General features: G+C 48.4%; 1 protein-coding gene across 1 annotated transcript in view; it reads left to right on the top strand.

Annotated features, from left to right (window-relative positions):
• Nucleotides 1-11,771, top strand: part of LOC136370501 (gamma-aminobutyric acid receptor subunit gamma-4) — a 29,564-nt gene extending 17,793 nt beyond the window's left edge. Inside the window, exons 3-8 of the mRNA XM_066333942.1 lie at nt 1,721-1,941; nt 2,599-2,681; nt 4,744-4,881; nt 6,357-6,509; nt 9,217-9,419; nt 10,555-11,771. Of these exons, the coding sequence (XP_066190039.1) occupies nt 1,721-1,941; nt 2,599-2,681; nt 4,744-4,881; nt 6,357-6,509; nt 9,217-9,419; nt 10,555-10,848 (1,092 nt within the window). The 3' untranslated portion in view covers nt 10,849-11,771. The remainder of the gene's footprint in view (nt 1-1,720; nt 1,942-2,598; nt 2,682-4,743; nt 4,882-6,356; nt 6,510-9,216; nt 9,420-10,554) is intronic.
• Nucleotides 11,772-20,705: the final 8,934 nt, after the last annotated feature.

The following is a 20,705-nucleotide window of genomic DNA, read 5'->3' on the forward strand; positions in this document are numbered from 1 at the left end:
GCAGGGAGGATGTGCTGCAGTCATAAAAAAAAAAATTCCACCGAGATAAATCAATACAGGGAGGAGGAGAATGAGAGGGAGGGATGGCAAAGTCAGGCTTTCTTCATCTCTGCACACAAAAGAGGGGGAGGCAGCGGGGGTCATGCGGGTTCAGCGGGAGTGAAGGGGACCAAAGGTCACGTCAAGCAGCTCTCAGGAGCAGGTGACTGACTGTAGCATGAACGGGTGGAACTGGATCTGGGGTCTGGTTCAGACAGCTGCTGGGTGCCAGACTTGTTCCTGCATGGCATTAATTAGCACCTTCTCAGGAGCAAACTGACTTGCAGCAGTGAGCAGCAGAGTGGTGGGCTAATGGTGTGGGCTACTGCCAGTCCAATCCAGGCAGGAGCTGCCTCCCAGAACTGCCAGTTATCCATGAGCTAGGACACACTCTCTTACCAAAAGTGAAGGTCCTTACTATGGTGGAAAATCTCTTTTCCATCAGCGAAAGAGTCAGGATTTTTAGGTGGTTGCACCCAGAGCTGGGACCATGCAGCCCCAGATCTCTTTCCTAATCTCCGGCAAGGGATATCTGCCCAAGGACCCAGAGTGCTCCGAGTTTTCATATGAGCCCTTTGCAGTGTGTTCTGCAGCCAGGGGTAGATTGTCACTATGCACAGCACTACTATTGCTCTGTGTACAAATTAGGTGTGTGGAACAGGGCTTGGCTGTTCCAATAAATAAATAAATACGTAATAAACAAATAAATATTGTTAATAAATAACAGAAAGAGCTGTCTGCTTGCCTAGTGAGTAGCTATCCCTGCTTGTGATTGAAAGGTGTAGCTGAACTGAAGGCTCGATTCAGGCAACATCCACACTGCCCCTTCATGCCTGTGCTTAAAAGGAGTATTGAGTTGTCTGCCAAGAGAAAGCCCAAGGTCTTGTTTGTGTGGTCCTGGTTTTCCAGCCAAGGGCCAGGCTCAGCCCACCAGTAAACACAGAGTCTTTGGCTCTTCTTAAGGGTGCCATGGATGTCCTGGCCTGGACATGGTGAGCCTGGAAAGGTGTCAGTGGTCACCAGCACCTGCTCCCAGACTGAGAAAATAAATGTTCTGGCTGTGACTGCCTGCAGACCAGAGGAGCAGGCTCTGCTTGGCCTGAATCCCTCTCAGAACATCCCATCTAGCAGTGCGCATTTTAGATACTAGAGCTGCTGCCTATATCCCAAAAAGCATCTCCTATGGAAAAGCCACTTGGGGGGAATTTAGGCAAAGCAGCCAAGCTCACACATCGCACACACCATGGCTAGGCTCAGCAAGGAGAGGCAAGAAGGTCCTTTGTATGATGAGTTCCAATGAGGTTTATTCCTTTATGCCAAAGGGAAACCAGGAGCAAAGACCTTGTCATGTGCAGTGCACCAGTTTAAATAGTGGTCTGGGATCAATGGTCAGAGGGCACAGGGGTGGTACAAAGGGCAGTGCCCTATAGAGGACATGGGGCAGGCCACCAGGGATACCACAACCAATGGGGAAACAGGAAAAGGAGAAACCACAAGAATTAGGGACTTATGGGGAAAGCAAACTGGGGTGGAACACAATGTTGCAAGGCACTATGGGGGAAGCCTTTTTTTTTCAGTCTAAGTGGAAACTCTATGGTGCATCCTTCCAGGGCAGGACCCTGGAAATTCCCCTGAGGGGTTCCAGGGGCTCCACAATCCCATTCTTCCTTGTCTTTGCCAGGAATACACCATTGACATCTTCTTTGCCCAGACGTGGTACGACCGGCGCCTGCGCTTCAACAGCACCTTGAAGGCGCTGACGCTGAACACCAACATGGTGAGCCGCATCTGGATCCCTGACACCTTCTTCAGGAACTCCAAACGGGCTGATTCCCACTGGATCACCACTCCCAACCAGCTCCTCCGCATCTGGAATGATGGAAAAGTGCTCTACACGCTCAGGTACATCCAGCAGGCTCTGCTGAAGGGAGGGAACAAAGATTTTTCTGAGCCTGAGCTCTTCTCAAGGGAAACTTTTCAACGGTTTTCTTTTTCCCAAAACAACCCTGTGTAGACAATATTCCTTCCCCATAACAACAGGTGTTGTTTGCTATTTCTGTCACTGAGCCAATGGCAGAGGTGTCAGCCCTATGGACCAATAACGTGACTTTTAGCACAGCGTGTTATAAAAGGGCTGAATGAATTGTAAATAAACCTTCTGATTTTTACTGCCTCCTGACTGGAGTCAAGCATCTTTATTTCATGTCCTCTTGCAACAGTTCCCTAAGCTAAAATCCTTTAAAATGTTGTTTTGGTCAGTCCAGCTGTTTTATTCTGTTAATAAACAATCAGTCCTTTGTTCCCATAACTTCTCACTTCCATAAACGGATCTGAAAAACTGACTAAACAGAAGGGCTTTTTGAAGGTGAAACTTAGATGTTTTTTCCTTACCTTGAAAATATCCAAACATATATTTTTGGTTGGAATGTTCCTGCAAACAGACTGATCTTCAGCAAATTAGCTCTCAAGGAAGTGAGAATGCCTCTGTCACATTTAGGTGTTGGAACCAAACCAACTTCCCCAGCTCAAAATCACTTTCTCTCTCTCTGTGTGTCTCAGGCTGACAATCGAGGCTGAATGTCTGCTCCAGCTGCAGAATTTCCCAATGGACACTCACTCCTGCCCTTTGGTTTTTTCCAGTTGTGAGTATACATATTTTAAAGATAGCTTTAGAAGGTGAGCAAAGAAACCTCAGTGGAGTAATACTTTCCTGGGGAAACCATCCTCCCTTTTAGCTACATTTTTTCACCTAATTTCTGTGACACCCTTCCTGAGCCATGACTCTTCATGGCCTGAAGCATCCTCCCACTCCTGGGCTAGCAGAGGTTGTCAGGGACAGGTTCACAACATCTCTGAGTTTCTCCTTAATTTGGGTGGATGGTTGGAGATTATTTCACTGACCACCTGGTCACTCCAGACAGAACACGGTTATATTCTGGTGGATAAATGACGCCTGTCCTGCTTTACATCTTCCCTCTTCTCCCACCCTCTGAATGAGGTCTGGAAATGTTCTGCTCCAAAGAAGGGTTACTCAGACCTCCCCTCTCAGTCACTGCTCATCCAGACTCTTCAGCAGAGAGGGCTTCTGATGTTATCACCTCTCCTCTGGTAATCTTGCAGGGAGCCTTTCTGCGCCAAGAGATCCCTGTCCTCGCGCGTGGGTGGGAAATCTGATTTAATCATCTGAGCTTGGGTTCTCCTGCTTCCCCTGCCTCTGAAGCGATGCAGCTCAGAGCTCTAAGATGTTTCAGAAGGAGGCAGCATGCTGAGGAAATCTCATCCCTTCATCTCCCACCACCCCTTATTCTTTGCTAATTAATGGTGCATGCCGTACACGCTTGATAATTAGAAACACACTGTTAGTTAGCTGCCAAGCTCTTACTCCATCCTCCTCCAAGGGACTTTCTGCTAGGTCCCTGCTTTACAGCAGGCTTGTTTCTTTATCAGGAATGCCAGAGGCAGGAGAAGCTGTGCTGCAGCCTGCAGGGCCAGATTTTCTTCTTTGCGGAGAGTGAAGAACCCCTTTTTTTCCGTAGATCAGCTCCCAAGGCAAGAGGTACAGGGAGCACACAGAGCAGCCAGAACCATGCTGGCAGCTTTGTATTCCTGGTGTAATCCTGCTGGTGCCAGCTGCCCCAGGGAGATGAAACCCTTAAAGATTTCAGGCTGGTGGAGTCAGAGAATCACAGAACAGTCAGGGCTGGAAGGGGCCTTTGGAGATCACCTATAACAGTCCCACTGACAGGCAGTCGCCTAGAGCAGGTTACACAGGAAGGCAGTGAGGTGGGGGTTTGAATCCAGAGTTTTGATTTCAGAATCATGGGAGGGAGGCTCCACAACCTCCCTGGGCACACTGCTCCATTGCTCTGCCACCCTCTAAGAAGTTCTTCCTCAATCCAGCAGAGTCCTCTTGGACCAGCCCACGTCTCATCCGCAGCAGTGCAGTCCTTAGAAAGGCTCTGTTTCTGGCAGTGCCTTCTTTCTGGCGTGTTGGATTAACCCTTTTCTGACCTAGAGATAGGGCAGCTGAGAGGTGTTTTAAAAACTTTTATTCCGTTTTCAGTCTCATGTGAAGGGTGAGACAATACAGATGTTACAATTCACACCATCACAATCAGAAACCAAACTATTTCCTAATTACAAAACTTTATAAGTGTTTCTTGGCCTATTAGTTTCTATTACACAATGCTGTTAATGCCTTAAAGCCAATCATCTAAAATCACCCCTCCTGGGTCCTTCTACAATGCACCTTCCATAGTTTTATTTCTCTAAAGTATCCAGTCTTATTTGCAAGGCCATCCTTTGAAACTTGTTTCCAGTTCCATTTCTCTCTCAACAATGTCCGTGTTATCCCATGGCATCTCTAAGTCAGCATTTCTGATCTCAAGGTTTGCATACAGATGCAGACCATGTGAGCTTTTGGTCAGGCTTTGAGAACTCTCTACAAATCCATTTCCCACACTGGCAGTACCTTCCCCATCCCCAGGATCTGAAGCAGCCCACGAGGGGAGATGCAGCCCCTACTCCCATCCTGTGTGGGAAAGCTTCAGGGAATCAAAACCAAACACCAGAAACTCCTGCCTGGAGGGATCACGTTTGCAGAACAGCTCTGGCGAGATGGCAGTGCTTCTGCAGTCAGGCTGGTGCCCGGGGTGGGGGTACAGGGGACACTCTTCAGTGATGCCCATGTCTGGATCTCCCCAGATGGATATCCCCGGGAGGAGATCGTCTATCGCTGGAGACGCTACTCCATCGAGGTCTCTGACCAGCGCACCTGGAGGCTCTACCAGTTCGACTTCACAGGGCTGAGGAACACCTCCGAAGTGCTCAGGACTGGGGCAGGTGAGGCAAGGGGAGGCAGCCCTCAGGAGCACACTGTGATGGAGACCTGGTGGCAGAGGAGTGGGGAAGAAAGCTTACGGCAGCATTGTCAGAGGAAAAAACTAAGAATGGAGGGATGGACCTTGGCTGGAGAGAGCAGAAGGGATAGGGATGAAGGGTGAGGGGAAGATGGAGCAAGGAGAGGCCAGAACCACTGATGTCTGTGACCTGTGGGGTGACAATGCTGATGTGAACGAAGCTACAATGCTGATGGGAATGAAGCTATCCCTAACTGATGGGTCAGGAGGGAGAGAAGAGGAAACTTAAATCTCCTCTTGCTCCAGTGTGTGTGCACTCTGTGTAGTCTCTGGGTGATGCTTATGGTTGGAACAGGAGAAAGCAGAACATGCAGGTCCCAATCTTTCCTTCTGTAAACTCGTGTCAGGCTGATGAACACCTAAACTCTGCTTTAGGAGACAAGGAGAAGGCTGCATGTGTGAAGAAACTAAATAATGAAAGCCCTTCAGCTCCTCCTCCTCCTCATAATAGCTCACATCCCCTTTCCCTCCCACAGACAACTGAGGAAAGCCTCTGGATTCCTGAAGGTGGGGTGAGCTCATACTTTTAAGCCCTCTGAAACAGCAAGGAGCAGTGCTTCTCCCACTCTGCAGAAAGCTGCTGCTCTCTACAGTAGCAGCCAGGGTAGAAAGGCAGCACAAACTGGGATAAGAAGTGAAAGTGTCTTGAATGCACCAGCGGCCCTCTGATGTTTGTAATTCTCTTTTTTTTGGTAATTGCTTGCAAGCTCCATCCTAACCCCTGAGCTGTCAGGTGGCTTTCTTCCAACACTTACTGTGAGCCCCTGAAAAAAGGAAAGAACCACCGCTGTAAGTCGCCAAATGAGCAATTAGGATGTACAGCACCACATGCCTTTTCCAGAGGCAGGAGCAGACTCTCAGTGGAAGTGATTGAAGGACACCTCCTTTGTCACAGCTCAGGTAGTTCGTTAGCAAGCCAGGCCATGCAGCCTGTTACAGCCAAAGAGCTTCTACAGAAAAGAAACCCTTGCAGCAATCAGCTGAAGATAAATGCTGTCTGCAGTCCCTTCCCTGAAACTTTTCCAGACTGAGTGCTTTTCAGTGTCCTCAGTCAGGCCAGAACGAATGCAGCCTGGTGGCCATATGGAGAGCCAGGCAAAGGGCCAGTTGGGCAACCACAAAGTCAGCTCTTCAATTAGTCACAAAGACACCAAACAGGACAGCTACAGAGCCAGCCAGGTAGCCACAGAATCCACTGGCCACAAAACCAGTGAGTCACCAAACCTACTCAGCCAGCCACGTGAAGTTAACAATCTGGGCAGCTACAAAACCAGATGGACAGACACTTCAAACAACGAGAAAATCTCACCAGAAACTCCAAATTCTGAATATTTGCTGATTTTCCTGCTTTAGGAAGCCCCATGTTACAATTCCAATGTCTCTGTTGTTTTTTCCTAGGGGAGTACATGGTGATGACAGTTTCTTTTGACCTAAGCAGACGTATGGGTTACTTTGCCATTCAGACCTACATTCCCTGCATCCTGACTGTTGTTCTTTCCTGGGTTTCCTTCTGGATCAAGAGAGACTCTACACCAGCCAGGACATCTCTGGGTAAGAGACAGGATGATGCATGTCTGATGCTTGTCAAACTCTGCCAGGCAAGCAGACTGGCAGTGTTGGTCTACAAAATCTCCTGCAGCACCTGGCCATTTTCTGGTGTTTTTGAGAATATGCCACTCCTTCAGCTTGCTGTGTGTAACACTCCACAGCTCAACCAAATCTCCAGCTGTGCTGGCTTGGGCTGCTGGATTATCTCAGGAGTGCACCTCACTCTCCTGGCTTCTCCTGAAATCCAAGCACAGCCTTTCCCAGGCTGGCAATGGGATCTTCTCATGCACTAAAAGGGAGAGGCTGAGCTGTGGCATTGCAGTGCTGCCCTAAGGGCTCCTGTCCCATGCACAGTTTCCATATTTCCTCACAACCTTTCAAGGCTGCTGTGTAGGACTGTTGACAGGAAGGTTGTAGGGTTAATGGGCAGAGGTGTTTTGCTGCATCCACAGAGCCCCAGGCTTTGACGGGAGCTGGAAGCCCTGTGGGTACAACCTTTTTATGTCAGTCACCCCAAAGCACCCAGAGAGTGACAACAGCTCTGCCTATTGTTTAGATTTTCTCAGTAAACCGCAGTGGCTCCTTGGGGTGGGAGAAACGCTCCTGTTGATTGAATGCTGTTCTGATAGGTGCTGGGGACATCTTCCCAAGGCTTTAATACACTTTGGCTGTATCTGCATTTTGCAGCAAGCTGTGATTCCCAGTGCTGTCCTTCCTATCAGCCCCGCTGACTTTGCCTTTAATTGGAGGTAGCATTCCCAGCCCTGCCTGCAGGTCTCTGTGGGGATGGAGGGGAGAGGAGGGGCCATCAGCTATTCAGAGCTCATCCATGATGGCCATGTCTCCCCACCTCCCTCTCCAAATTAATTAGTCTGGTGCTCATGGAGAGAGGAGGAGGAAAAGGGTGTCATTTCCAATGAAGGTGAGGGTGTGCCATAGTCTGTCGCTGGGAAAGGAATGAACAGCAAGGGAAAATGTGCCCAGCTCTAGTGACTGTCTCAAAAAACAAAGGCAGGTTTCCCCAGGAGAGGGGCCCCTCTCTATGGGAAGGGACTGCAGCTCATGAAGAATAATGTATTCTCTCCACAGCCCCTGTTGTACTTAATACAAATGATCCCCAGCACATTTCGAGCCTGCCAGCCTGCATTAGGGAGATGTAAACTGGACCAGTTCCACTGGCACTTCAAAAATATGGGAAGTCACATCACATCTGCTAATGCAAGTACGGCAGGAAAACATGAAAATCTTTTGTGATGCTCACCCCCAGAGCCACTGAGGTGACCTCAGGAAAGGGTGGCAGGTGGATTTACGTGGATGCTAAAGGAGGAGAAACAAGTGGACTTCCTGCTTCTTCCCCACATCCTGAAAATCAGTGGATGAGATCACAGTACCAGCTCCTGCAGCTGACCCTCCGCTGGCTCCTGACACTTCATCTCTGGAAGCAGAAACGTGAGCATTTCTGCTTCTGCAAAAAACAATTCCAAGCCCCACTCATGTCAAAAGAAATTCCTTATCACCTCCTACGCACTTGCCCTCTGCATCAAGGAAGGGAGAGATCGTGAAGAGCTGTCTCTGAAGAATAGCCAGGAGCAGATTGGAAATTTATGGGTAGGAATCAGACCAAGGAAATAAAGGGAACCTCGTGATTGTTATCTAGGCAGCCTGATGACCAGGGAGCAGAACAGCACTGGCAGATTTTTCAGGACATTTTCCAAACAGCACAAGGGCTCTCAATCCCCAGGTGTAAGAAATCAGGAAAGGAAGGCAAGAGAACAGCATGGATGAGTCAAGAGCTTCTGGTCAGACTGAAGGGTGAAAGGAAATGCACAGGCAGTGGAAGCAGGGACAGGTATCTTGGAAGGAGCACAGGGACTCTGCCCAATTGTGTAGGGATGGGGTTAGGGGTGCAGAGGATACTAACACGGGCTTCTCCAGGTTTGTCAGCCAGAAAGGGAAAGTCAAAGCTGGAAAAAACTGGTAAAAATGGATGAGGAGGAGGCTGAGGTACTTTTTTGCCTCCATCTTCACTGGCAGCTTCTCTCCCCACATTCCAGAGTGGATGGACTGCAAGACAGGGACTAGAGCAGCAAAGTCCTTCTCACTGCAAGAGAAGATCAGCCTTGAGACCACCTGAGGAACCTGAACATCCATAAGTCCGTGGGACCTGACAAGATACATCCCAGAGCATGGCTGATGTGGTGTCCAAGCCACTCTCCACGATACCTGAAAAGCCACGGTAGTAACAAGAAAGGGGGAAATATTGCACCCATTTTTTCAAAGGGTAGAAAGGAGGACCCCAGGAGCTACAGACCTGTGCCTGGGAATATCATGGAACAGATCCTTCCAGAAGCTGTGCTGAGGCACATGGAGGACAGGAGATGAGGATCAACCTCATCTGCATGATCAACCCAGCCTCATGCAGAGTCTGAGTTTCCAGCTCATTTACCAGTCCACATTGATGGTCTGTGTGATGTTCAAAACCTGAGTTTCAAACATCACTCTTTTCCACAGGGCATTGTCAGAGCTCTATTTTCATAGAACATTGTCATTCTTTTTCATAGAGCATCGGTTCCTCAAGACCAGAGTCTGGCTGAGCAGAGCAAAAATGGGACCAGACAACCAGAGCAGAGGGAAAATTGGGCTGTTTCGAGGGGTGTAGAAGACAGAAATGCTGCTTGTCAGTACTTAAGGCAGCTGTTTTCTCTCCCAGGTATCACGACTGTGCTCACCATGACCACCCTGAGCACCATCTCCCGCAAGCACCTGCCCCGTGTGTCCTACATCACGGCCATGGACCTCTTTGTCTCCGTGTGCTTCATCTTCGTCTTCGCCGCGCTCATGGAGTACGCCACACTCAACTACCTGGTGGGGAACAAGAAACCACTGGAGCACAGCCACAGGAAAACCCGGCTGGTAGGTCCCAGGGGCCAGCAGAGGTGGATGCTGTTATGACCCCAAGCTGTTTAAAAATATCCTTCCTGAGCCTGCTTTGGAAACTGCCGGTGTGGTTTAGTGCCTGACCCATAGTGAGTTCATCCACCGCTGTGTGCTGGCTCTGAGGGGTGAGACACAACCAGAGGAAGCAGCTGAGGCTCCCTAAAAATGAGGAAACCCCTGTCAGAGCCAGACACCCTGCAGAATTGCTGGAGAGCTTATCAGAACAGTTTAGAATGGCTCACAGGACTGAGTGTAAATGCCACTTTAAGATACGTGTATCAGTTTGGTCTCTGCATTACAGAGGTATCTTAGTTCACAGGGAGGCAGGAACCAACAGGGGTTTTTTTTTGTTTTTTTGTTTTTTTGGTTTTTTTTTTTTTTTTTTTTTTTGGTGGTCTTCTATCAGAAGACCTCCTGAGTGTGGGGATAGTGAACCCGTGGTGGTCATCATTCTCTTCATCCTCATCCTCTGTCATGAGATCTGCCCAAGCTCATGGCAGGTACTTCTGGCACACGAACTGAAAGGGGCCTCTGAACTGGGGCAGAACTGAAACAGAAAAGGACATTTCTCTTCTGGGCCAGGCTCCTTTCCCAGCACATCCCCCATATCCCCCCATGCTCATATCCCAGGGTGGACAGAGCTCTTCCCTGGGGCTCATGATGGGCCAAGAGGCACACAGCCTGTCCCCAGCTTTTCTCCAGTAACTGGCAGCAAGCAGCAGACACATCTGGGCTGTGTGCTGTGTCTTCAGTGATATCTGAGCTCAGGGAAATCGGGGAAGAGGCCAGAACAGATCGAACAGGTCATGTTTCTGCACTGGCTGTTATTGGCACAGATGGGGAATCAGGGCAATCAGACCTTTGCTGAGTAGGGCTGTGCCCTGGGGTGCCAGGAAGAACACTCACAGTCATGCAGGGAGCTGCCAGTTCCCCCAGCACTCAAAAGTGGTGATTCACAACCAGGTGCAGAGATTTGGGATGATCAGTCATCCCTCTCCGTTGAACTGCACCCATGATGATCTGATCTATTGCCAGTCGGGTGGGGAACAGGGTTTGGTGGGTTTTTTTGCCTTTTCCTCTCTTTTAACCTGCCTGTGTCCCCCCCTCCCAGCCACCCTCTGGTGCACAGGTGATGCCAACCTTCACCACCATCAACATCAACCACATCATGCACTGGCCCCCGGAGATGGAGGAGGATGAGGATGACGACCCTGGCTCCCCGTGCCTGGAGGGGAAGGAATGTGAGAGGTTCTTTTGCTGCATCGAGGACTGCCAGACGGGGATGTGGCGGGAGGGGCGGGTCCGCATCCACATATCCCGCCTGGACTCCTACTCCCGCGTCTTCTTCCCCACTGCCTTCCTGCTCTTCAACATCGTCTACTGGATTGCCTATCTCTATCTCTAGCCCTCCTTCAGCTGGAATGGACTGGGCACCAGCAAGAGGGGCTTCTCGAGGGGCATAGAGAACAGCATCTCTCCTGCTGTAGTCAGCTGTCAGTCTGAACAACCCCACCTGGTGATTCCCTCCTCCTGCGCTCTCATCTCTTCTGAGAAGAACCAAACAGCTTTTTTTTAGCCTTCTAACATATCTTTTTAGAAAATCAACCCTTCCCCAGACAACCCTCTCTCCAACACCACCAGCATTTTACTCCTTGTAAGATTGCCCAAAAACATCCTATTCCCATCTCAAGCATTAGGGATTTTGTCAAAAACAAAAACCTTAATGCATTTCATTTTTCCATCCAGTCCTACTTCAAAACTTCAAGGGAAGTGATGGCAAATGGAGTTTTCTGCATAGTTATTAAGACTGCGAGGAAACAAAATACATCTGATGACTTCTGCACCACTTCCACCAGAACGGACTTTGTGGGGCGATAGAAGCTCGGAAAGGTCAGAAGGAAAGAGTGTGGAAAAGGAAAAGCAGTGCAGCTTTCCCACAGAAGCTGGGCTTGGCTAAAACGTTTTGGGCCTGCCCAGACATCTAATGCTGGTGGCACTGACGAGGACGGAGTTGCTGCAAGCCTCCCCCAGCTCCCCGCAGAGAATCTCTGAAGCATTCCTCATGGATCACTCCAGGACACCCACCCACCCAGGCACTGCTGATTCCCCTCAGACAGTGATGAAAAGCGCTCCACAAGCTGCAAGAGCCCACTTGCCTTACTGGAGCAGACTCTGCAGGGCCCACGGTGACATTTCTGCTGGGTGACCAGGACTCTGGGCAGGCTCTGCAGTTGGGTGTAGCCAAAAGAGGGAGGAATCCTTGTGGGAAAGGCCAGAAGAAGGCTCCTGAGCCTGTTGTGAGGTAGTTCTCCTCAGCCTGTGTCACACGGGCTGACTCACAGAGGGGCAGTGACACCCCTTGATGCCATCAGATCTGTGCTGGGTGGTCGGTGCCAAACTGAGGAAGGGGTATAGGAAAGGGAACACACAGCTACCAGTGCATTCCTGCTGCTCAGATGTGTTCCCTTCTTTATTTCTTTCATAACCGCATAAAACAAGAGTTTTCCCTCTAACTGGATGACCCCTCCCAATCGCCATCATCACTTGGCCTGTTTCCTCTTAAAATCAGGAAATGCAGTGAGTTGTCCTTGATGGATTTTAAGGGCAAACACAGTGAGCTGGTCCCATCTTAAAGAGATGGAGAAGTGCATAACACAGTCACAGCAGTGGAGTGACTGAGGAATAAAGGAGAGGAAACTCAGGCCCAAGGTCTATAATGTGTCAACTGGCTGCCTCCCCATTTACACCAGCTGCTGATGTGGCCCACAGCATGATTGTGAAAAGCAGTGGGCTGTTAATAGTTACTTACTGTGTAAATTAGAAACAGAAAAGATCTTTTTTTAAAACAAGCATGTTTTAGAAAAAAAAATAAATTAGAACTTAAAAGGCTTGTCGGGAGAAGAAAGCTGGCATGGCTGCAGAGGAAAAGTTAGGAAAGGCTGGCTCACAGGACAGCTAACAGGAGCAGGAGTTTTTTTACATATTCTTGGAGAGCAATTTGATCTGGTTTAAAGACGGATTTTGACGCCGTTAAATCTGATCTGAATAATGAAGTGTCATGTTTAATTCATTCACAAATGCAGCCTTACCTGGGTTCCAGATGAACAGCTAGAGCATCTTATTAAGTATACAATAGTACAACACTCAGCTAAGTATAACCTAATGGGGTCAGACCAGCAGAGCTCTGAAAGGGGAAATTGTGCCTGTCTAACCTGTTACAGTTCTTTTAAAATTCCAAGTAAGAGATAAAGGTTACTCAGAAGCATAATTTGCTTAGCTACTCCGACAGCTCTTGAAAGGGAGGAAAGAAATTGTGGCGGGCGGTTCTAACTGAGGAAATTGATTTAGCAAAAGAATTATTAAGGAGGTTCTAATTAGAGGAAATTAACTGAGGAGGGGGGGGGAAAGAATTGTTAAGGAAGCTCTAATTAGAGGAAATTAATGTTTTAGAGAGAAAGACACAGAGAGGGAGAAGTCTAAGAAAAGAATCAAAACAACTTGCAGACAAGGGAAGCTGCTGGGTGACAGTGCCGACTCCCAGCCAAGCTGGTTGATGTTCTGCTCCCAGTAGCAAAGCGTTATTAGATGTAGCAACAGAAAAACCTCCTATGACTCAGCCCTACACCGACAGGGAGCTGGATTAACCAGGGTCCTGTGATCTCTGTGGGGAGCCAAAAGGAAAGAGCATCCTGGATTCAAACTGGCTCACACGACAGACTCCGAGTGAAGCACGTCCTCACATTTGGCAAGGCAGCTGTCGGGGGGTGTGTGGGAGTGTGCCCCGACGGCAAACCAGGGCCTGTGCCAGATATCTCCTCAGCAGGATGGTGGCTGGAAAGGTGTGCAGGCAGTGGAGGCTGCACTGAGCACAGGGAGCAAAATGTGGAAGGGGGAGCAGCTGAGAAAGGGAGGGTGGAAGGGAAAAATTAACAGCTCTGTGCAATGGAGCCCAAAACCGGCTGCAATGTGCTGGAGCTTGGAAGCTCTTGGTGAACACATATGATTATCATGGGCACTGGAGAGCAGACTTCAGCCCTGAGAGCAGCAACTTGTTGAAATTAGACCTTTTACAAAATCAGCCAGGAGAGAAACAGGGTGTAAAATAAAAAAAAAAAAAAAAACGTAAGAGGATGACAGGGACTCGGACAAAGTAGACTTGAAAGATTGTACAGTTTCACCAAAAAAAGATAAAGCCAACACACACCTAGGTAATTTAACCAATGATGGAGGATTTGACAGAGGAAAATAGTCTAGCGTGGGTTGGAGCACAAGGAAGCTGATTACTAAGGCTGGGGAAGGAGGAGGGAGGGGGCTTTTTGGCTTAGGGAAATCTGTGCCCATCATCCACAGCACAATAAATAAAGGCATGTACAAATTCAATCATGTTTTTTTTTTTTTTAATTTTCTATAGTATCTCAAAAGAAAAAAAAAAGAAAGCTAAGAAAAGCCAAAAAGAAAAATCTGCTGTTCTTTCTGGAATTATTTTACAAGGCTCCCGTTTCCTTATAAAATGGTTTTGCAGCTATTGGGATGGAGCCCAGGACGCAGAGACACACAGTAACTGTGAGTTGTCTTGTTCAGTGTGGCTCTAAGAGTCGAGCCCCTCTGTGCCCTCCTAGGCTGCATTAGACACAGAAATGTGCTGCTCTGGGCACGGAGGACAGAGGCACCAGGGCTGCTGTGAAGCATTTGGGTTCTTCAAACACCTGGGTGGATGTGCTGCCTCCTGCTCCTCTCATGGAGGTCTCAACGTCCTCCCCTCTCCAGGGATTTGGTGGAGGATTTTCACGCTGTCAGCCTCACCAGCCAAGTGGGCACTGGGCTTCCCTCACCTCCTGCCTCCCCTTCCCAGGAAGCAGCAGGTCACATTCCCAGCCCTCACAATCCCCCTGCCATGGTCAGGACAAACATTTGGGACATCCCAGGCCAGCAGGACCGGGGCAGTGACCTGTCCCTCACTGCTGGGCACTGCTGAGGCCACACCTCAACTCCTGGGGTCAGTTTTGGAAGAGAGCTGGGGAAGGGTCTGGAGCACAAGCCTGATGAGGGGAAGCTGAGGGAGCTGGGGGGGCTCAGCCTGGAGAAAAGGAGGCTCAGGGGAGACCTTATTGCTCTCTGCAGCTCCCTGACAGGACGGTGTGATGAGGGGTGGGTCGGTCTCTTCTCACAGATAACAAGAAACTGGCTAAGAGAGAATATGTTCTAGTTGTGCCAGGGCAGGTTGGATATTGGGGAAAATTCCTTCCTTGGAAGGGTGGTCAGGATGTGGAACAGGCTGCCCAGGGAAGTGGTGGAGTCACCATCCCTGAAGGTGTTTAGAAGACGTGCAGATGTGCCACTTGGGGAGATGGTTTAATGGAGTTCTTGGCAGCGTTAGATTTACATTTGGACACGATGATCATAAAAGGTCTTTTCCAACCTAAATGACTCGATGATTCTATCACTCTGCTATCCTAATATCTAATGATGGGGACTGGAAATTATGATCTCAGCGTTTATGTCTTGTGGCCTTTGGAATATAAAAGGAAATCAGGAAAAATGTTGATTTTTCATTTCTCTGCCTCCAGTTCCTATTCTTCCCCTCCAAATCATGCCGCAAAAGGAACCATTTTTAGCCTGTATGCTTTTCAGGACAGGGATTCTGTTACTGTGTGTTTGTACAGGGGCTGGCACTCTGGGGCTTGGTCCTTGACTGAGATTTCTGGATGCTTCTTATTAGACATAATAAACAACATTATACACTGCCCATCCTCACCACTGCGTCTGCACCTTGTAAGAAGGGTAAAGATTGTCCCCTGTCCCTCTCCTGGTGGGGTTACTGGAGCTGGTTAATTTATTTCCCTAGTGAAAACTGTCTTGTTGGAAAGTAGGGAAAAATGTCATTGATGTTTTTGATGGGTGGTGGATATTTCTGGGTTTAAAAACCCCATATTCTGCCTTAAGAAAGGGAAAAGTTGCTTCAAGTCAGCGCTGCTCAGGAACAGTCTCAGCCAATTAAAGTCGTTATTTGTAAAGCAGGAGAAGGCCTTGCTTGTTCCCCTCAGTCTGTTGATGCTGTAAATAAAGTAAATTATATTTCCCCAAGTGTCTTGGCGGGGAGGAGGTTTGGCAGTAATATTTGGTGGGCTTTATTTCAGCCTATCTATATCTTCATTGCTTCTGGTAACTTTTGGAGCCACCATAACACAAAGGACAACCCCAGCTCTGGAGATGGCCTCACTCAAGGGCGACCCTGAGCCCACACAGCCACACTTGTGGCACTTTTAATCATTTTGTCCCCCTTTCTTGCCCCACTTTGGAGTGCTAGTGGAGATGTTATCTGTCACTGAGGCACAGGGAGGGAAGGTGCTGCTTTCCCTGTGCCCTGGGGCAGAGGCACCAGCCCACAAATGGAGCACCTCCACCTCTCCCTGGCACACTCTGTATCCCTCCAAGATTTAGCAGCTCCCAAAATATTAAAAAACATGAGGTCACGAAGGGGGAGGGAAGGGGACAAGAGAAAGTTATATTAAGTCGTTACTTTTTATATTCCTAATACACATTCATTATAATTTGTCTTCCTCTGATTGCCTCGGATTTGTAGGCCTTGGGAAGATTGAATTTAAGGAGAATGAGAGTGGCCAAAAATGTTCCAAGCTGTGTGCCTCAGGGTGAGGGGGCTGTACAGGGGCTGGCACTCTGGGGCTTGGTCCTCATCTGAGATTTCTGGATGCTTCTTATAAGCCGTAATAAACAACATTATACACTGCCCATCCACTGTGTCTGCACCTTGTAAGGAGGGTAAAGATTGTCCCCTGTCCCCCTCCAAACACTCCTGCTTGCATGGGATGGGACCTGCCTTCCCTCATGGAGAAAACGCTCCACCACCCAACAGCTCCACACAGTGACATCCTCATGGAGAAAAGGCTCCACCACCCAACAGCTCCACACAGTGACATCCTCATGGAGAAAAGGCTCCACCAAACAAAACACCACACAGTGACATCCTCATGGAGAAAAGGCTCCATCACCCAACAGCTCCACACAGTGACATCCTCATGGAGAAAAGGCTCCACCAAACAAAACACCACACAGTGACATCCTCATGGAGAAAAGGCTCTATCACCTCCATCATCCAACAGCACCACACACAACATCCTCATGGAGAAAAGCCTCCATCACCCAACAGCTCCAGACAGTGACATCCTCATGGAGAAAAGGCTCCATCACCCAACAGCTCCAGACAGTGACATCCTCATGGAGAAAAGGCTCTATCACCCAACAGCACCACACAGCCTCTGGCAGCCTGTAGATGGCAGGAGGCACCTGCTGTGAAGGGCTGGGGTAGATAGACCGCACCTTGTCTCCCACTGCTGAAATCAGAGTGGGTGAAGAAACCCAGGGGAAATGCCCTATTGCCTGCAGACCTCCAATAAAAAATAAAAATAAAAAAAAAAAAACCCAAGGGGGGAAATTATTTTTTTTTTCATTTTTAATTTTTTAAAGGGTTGTGCATGAGAAAATCGACTCAATTTTCTGTCAGAAGGACTCTCAAGTCTTTCAGGTTGTTGTTGCTCATGCTTGACACGATTTTACTCCTCTTTACTTGTTTTTTCCCCTTCTACCTACATCTTCCAGAAAAAGTAACTAATAGATTCTGGACCCTCTCTGCCACCCTTCTGGCACCACCTGAGCCTCTGTGACAGGAAGAACAATGCAGGATGAGGGAGAGCTAAGGGAGCCTCAAGAGTTGCTCTGAGCAGGTCGGCATAGCAACATCTCCAGGGAGAGCGCTCCATGGGGTAATTTCCATTCACTTTAAAGCCCACTTGGGCTTCTGGAGTGGTATAAAACGGACTCAGAACAAGCCTGTTAATTAGGATTAGCAGCTTCAGGAACATCAAGCCACAGTGCTCTGGGCTGAGCCATTTATCTGAGAGAGCTCAAGGCTCTCGGCTGCCTCCTTCACAAGGCGCAGGATTCCACGTGGCAGGGCTGACAGTGGTGAAATCAGATGGCAGAGCCATCTCTGAGGGAAGGGCCCTTCCCTGGCTGCTGGACAGCTCTGCTGCCCCTCTCCTGTGCTCACACCACACTTTGCTGGGCTCAAGAGGCACAGACCCATCCTGTCAACACAAGCTGCACGTGGTGTGAAACCCACAGGGCGTGTGCTGGGTGAGGATTTGGGAGGATGCACATGCCGTGGATGTCTGAAGAGCCCCAGGAGAAAGCAGCCACTGTGGACAGGAGGTGGCAGCCACGGGTGTCACTGTGCTCCTCCATGGACTCACTGGAAAAGCAAGGCAGGGACATTTTCACAGCTGCTGGGATATAAATTTTATTCGGCTGCCATAAGGTTCCTGCCTTTCATCATTCTGCTGTATGAAAGGCCCAAGGAAGGTGATAAGTCTGTAAAAATGAAACCCATCTTTGCAGCAGCCTGTACCACACACATGGGCAAAAACAGGCTGTAGGGAAAGGTTGAGTCATTGCCAGGCTGCCATTGGGCTGATTTGCATCTCTGGAGTGTTACTGACCCTGACAAACCTCCTCAGGAACTTTTGCTGCCACCTCCCCTTGCCAAATGTGTGGTGAAACACAGATGTCTCCCTCACATTATCCTGCTTCTCTGGGTGTTTTCATCTCCTCGGGGTAAAACATTACCTGAATCAGAGCTGAAGGCAAAGCTGCCCATCTGGGACTGGAGCACCAGTTTCCTGCTATGCTTCGTTCTTCCTGGAGAAATATCTTTAGATTTGGTCAAAAACTACCCATGGCAGCAATTGAGTCCTTCACACTGCAATCTGTTTTTTTAAGATGATGCAGTCCAGGCAGCCGTGCTCTCAGCTGTGCCCATCACAAAGGAAAAAGCCCTTTGCCATATTGACTGCTGGACCGGGTTCAGGCAGTTCTGATACAAAATTTAAGGCGGAAAGGGGCCAAAAGTCTCCTCCCATTTTAGCCACAGAAACTCCCAGTAACCTTAAAGAGTATCTCTAGCAGCAGAAACTCACCAGGCCAGAAAGACAGGGAATCCCTGCCCAAGAGTTTATAGCCAGCATCTTGAAAATGCTCAGTGTCTGCTGTGGCCCTTGGCATGAGGACATTCCATGAGGAACATCCTTCACCAACCAGCCCTTCTGTCACCCCCCCAGCACCCAACAGAGATCAGGAGCTCAGGGGAGGAAGTCAAGACAAGGTGTGAGAAGGAAAAGCTGTAGGAGGGATTTTTAGTCAGCCAGAACTGTCACACCTCAAAATAACAGGTAAAAAACCATTCTAGGTGACTGAATTTCCAAGTAAGAGCACACTTTGGCCAAACAGGTACAAACATACGATTGAAGAATAGTTGGGGTTAGGAGGAATGTTTAAATTCAATCCAGTCCAACCTCCCTGCAATGAGCAGGGAAATGTTCCTCTAGATCAGGTAGCTCAGAGCCTCAGAACCTGACCTTGGATGTTCTCAAAGTTGGGGCTTCTACCATGCAACCTATGCCAGGATTTCACCACTCTCAGCATTAAAAAAAATTGTCCTTGTGTCTAGTGTGAACTTACCATCTTTTAGTGTAAAACCATTACTCCTGGTCCCAGTTTGGCACTAAACCAAAGAGCAAAAGGAGCTGCACAGCTCCTGTCTCCCCTCTGCCCAGCATCACTGGGATATTAAAGCTCACCAGCCGAGTGGGGGAACATGCTGAGTTCATTCAGGCATTTCTCATTAGTTTCCCATGACTTCTCAATATCCTGCTACTCAATATATTCATCTGGCAGCAAATTAGAGATGAGGGAAAAGCGTCTCTCCCTAAGTCATCCAGAGAACACAAAGCGACGAAGCAAAATCATAACAGACAGGGAAACTTCTGGTGAGTCATCATCTTCCCTCCTTCCCCTCTCCCTTTGCAGTATTGCTGATTGCCTCAGGATTGCTCCATGAAGCCTGGAACCAAAATACCTATTCCTGCTCTCTTTTTTTGCTTTCATTTCACATAAGGAAAGGAAGAAAGCAGCAGTTGGATCTTTGTGTCTCTGCTTCAGACGCCTTGTACATGCTCTGCTGAGATTGATGGCCCAGTTATGCCAAATCCACGACAGAAATTAACTGTCCCTTTCCCATCGTGCCCAATAAGATCTTACCCACCAACCATCCCCCAAAAAGGAGCACCAAATCAACAACAACAATAAAAAAATCCAAACAAAATAAACCAAACAAGTGGATTCATCAAAGAGAACACCAGAGCGGCTGTGATCAGTGCCAAACAATCCAGGGGTGCTACAGATGAAAGGATGGAAAATGGTCTCATGTCTGCAGAACAAAGAAAGTGTTTTTGTCAAACCTTCAGATCCCTGTGTTCAAACTGCAAGGTAATTTCAGTGGCATTGGTTTTGCTGTATCCAACCACGTATTTCAAATTATAGCTTGATCATCAACTTTCACTGCTCAGAAAGGGAGATAAAAATTTGCTCTAGGCTGCTGTATTTTAAAGAACCGTTTCTGATTTCTTTGGCCAAATTTTCAGAACCAATACATTTGTCCTTGAGATATGTTTTATTTGATCTGCATTGATATTCACAAAGTAACCCACTTCTCCCTGGCTGAAGGGAATGAAATGTTTGCCACAGAGATTTTTAGATAAGCCATTAATAAATGTTGCTGGGTTTAGGGGTTGTAAGGTCACATTTCCATGTGGACCTAGAGGTGGCCAACATTCCCACAGTGTTTAGGACCTGAATTCAAATTCACTGTCAGTATCTATGTGTATATTAGGGGAAAACTTGGCAGGTTGAAACCATCCCCATCTTTCATTAGCTAAAGCAACAGAAATATCTAGTTTGGAACTCTTGGAATCCAAAACTGCAGAAAACTGAGTCCACACACACCATCTCTCTTGTGAAAAGAGGGGTGAAAAGCAGTGAGGTCTTGGCCAGGGAATGCCATGAGCTCAGCTCATCCCTGGTGTCTGCCACCTCCCTTCTGCTCTGTGAATCCTTACACCGAGGCTGATGCCCTTGCAGACTGGAAAATCTATATTAAGTGATGTGCAGAAATGATCCAAAGACACAGGGGTTTGTTCCCTAAGCCACCTACACACACAAAACTGCTTTTTTCACACCAAGTACCTCTTGCAGTGACAGCTTTCACCTGCATTGTCCCAGCTCCTCTCCAGGGGGTTGGTTTGTCTTGAAAACACCAAGAAAGGAGGGGAGACCTGGAGTGCTGGAGCTCTGGAGTATATGGACCATGCTGGTTTTTGCCATCTTAGGCCAGCCAGAGGTCCAGGTTCT

Source organism: Sylvia atricapilla, chromosome 21, assembly GCF_009819655.1.
Source record: "Sylvia atricapilla isolate bSylAtr1 chromosome 21, bSylAtr1.pri, whole genome shotgun sequence".
Taxonomy (NCBI): domain Eukaryota; kingdom Metazoa; phylum Chordata; class Aves; order Passeriformes; family Sylviidae; genus Sylvia; species Sylvia atricapilla.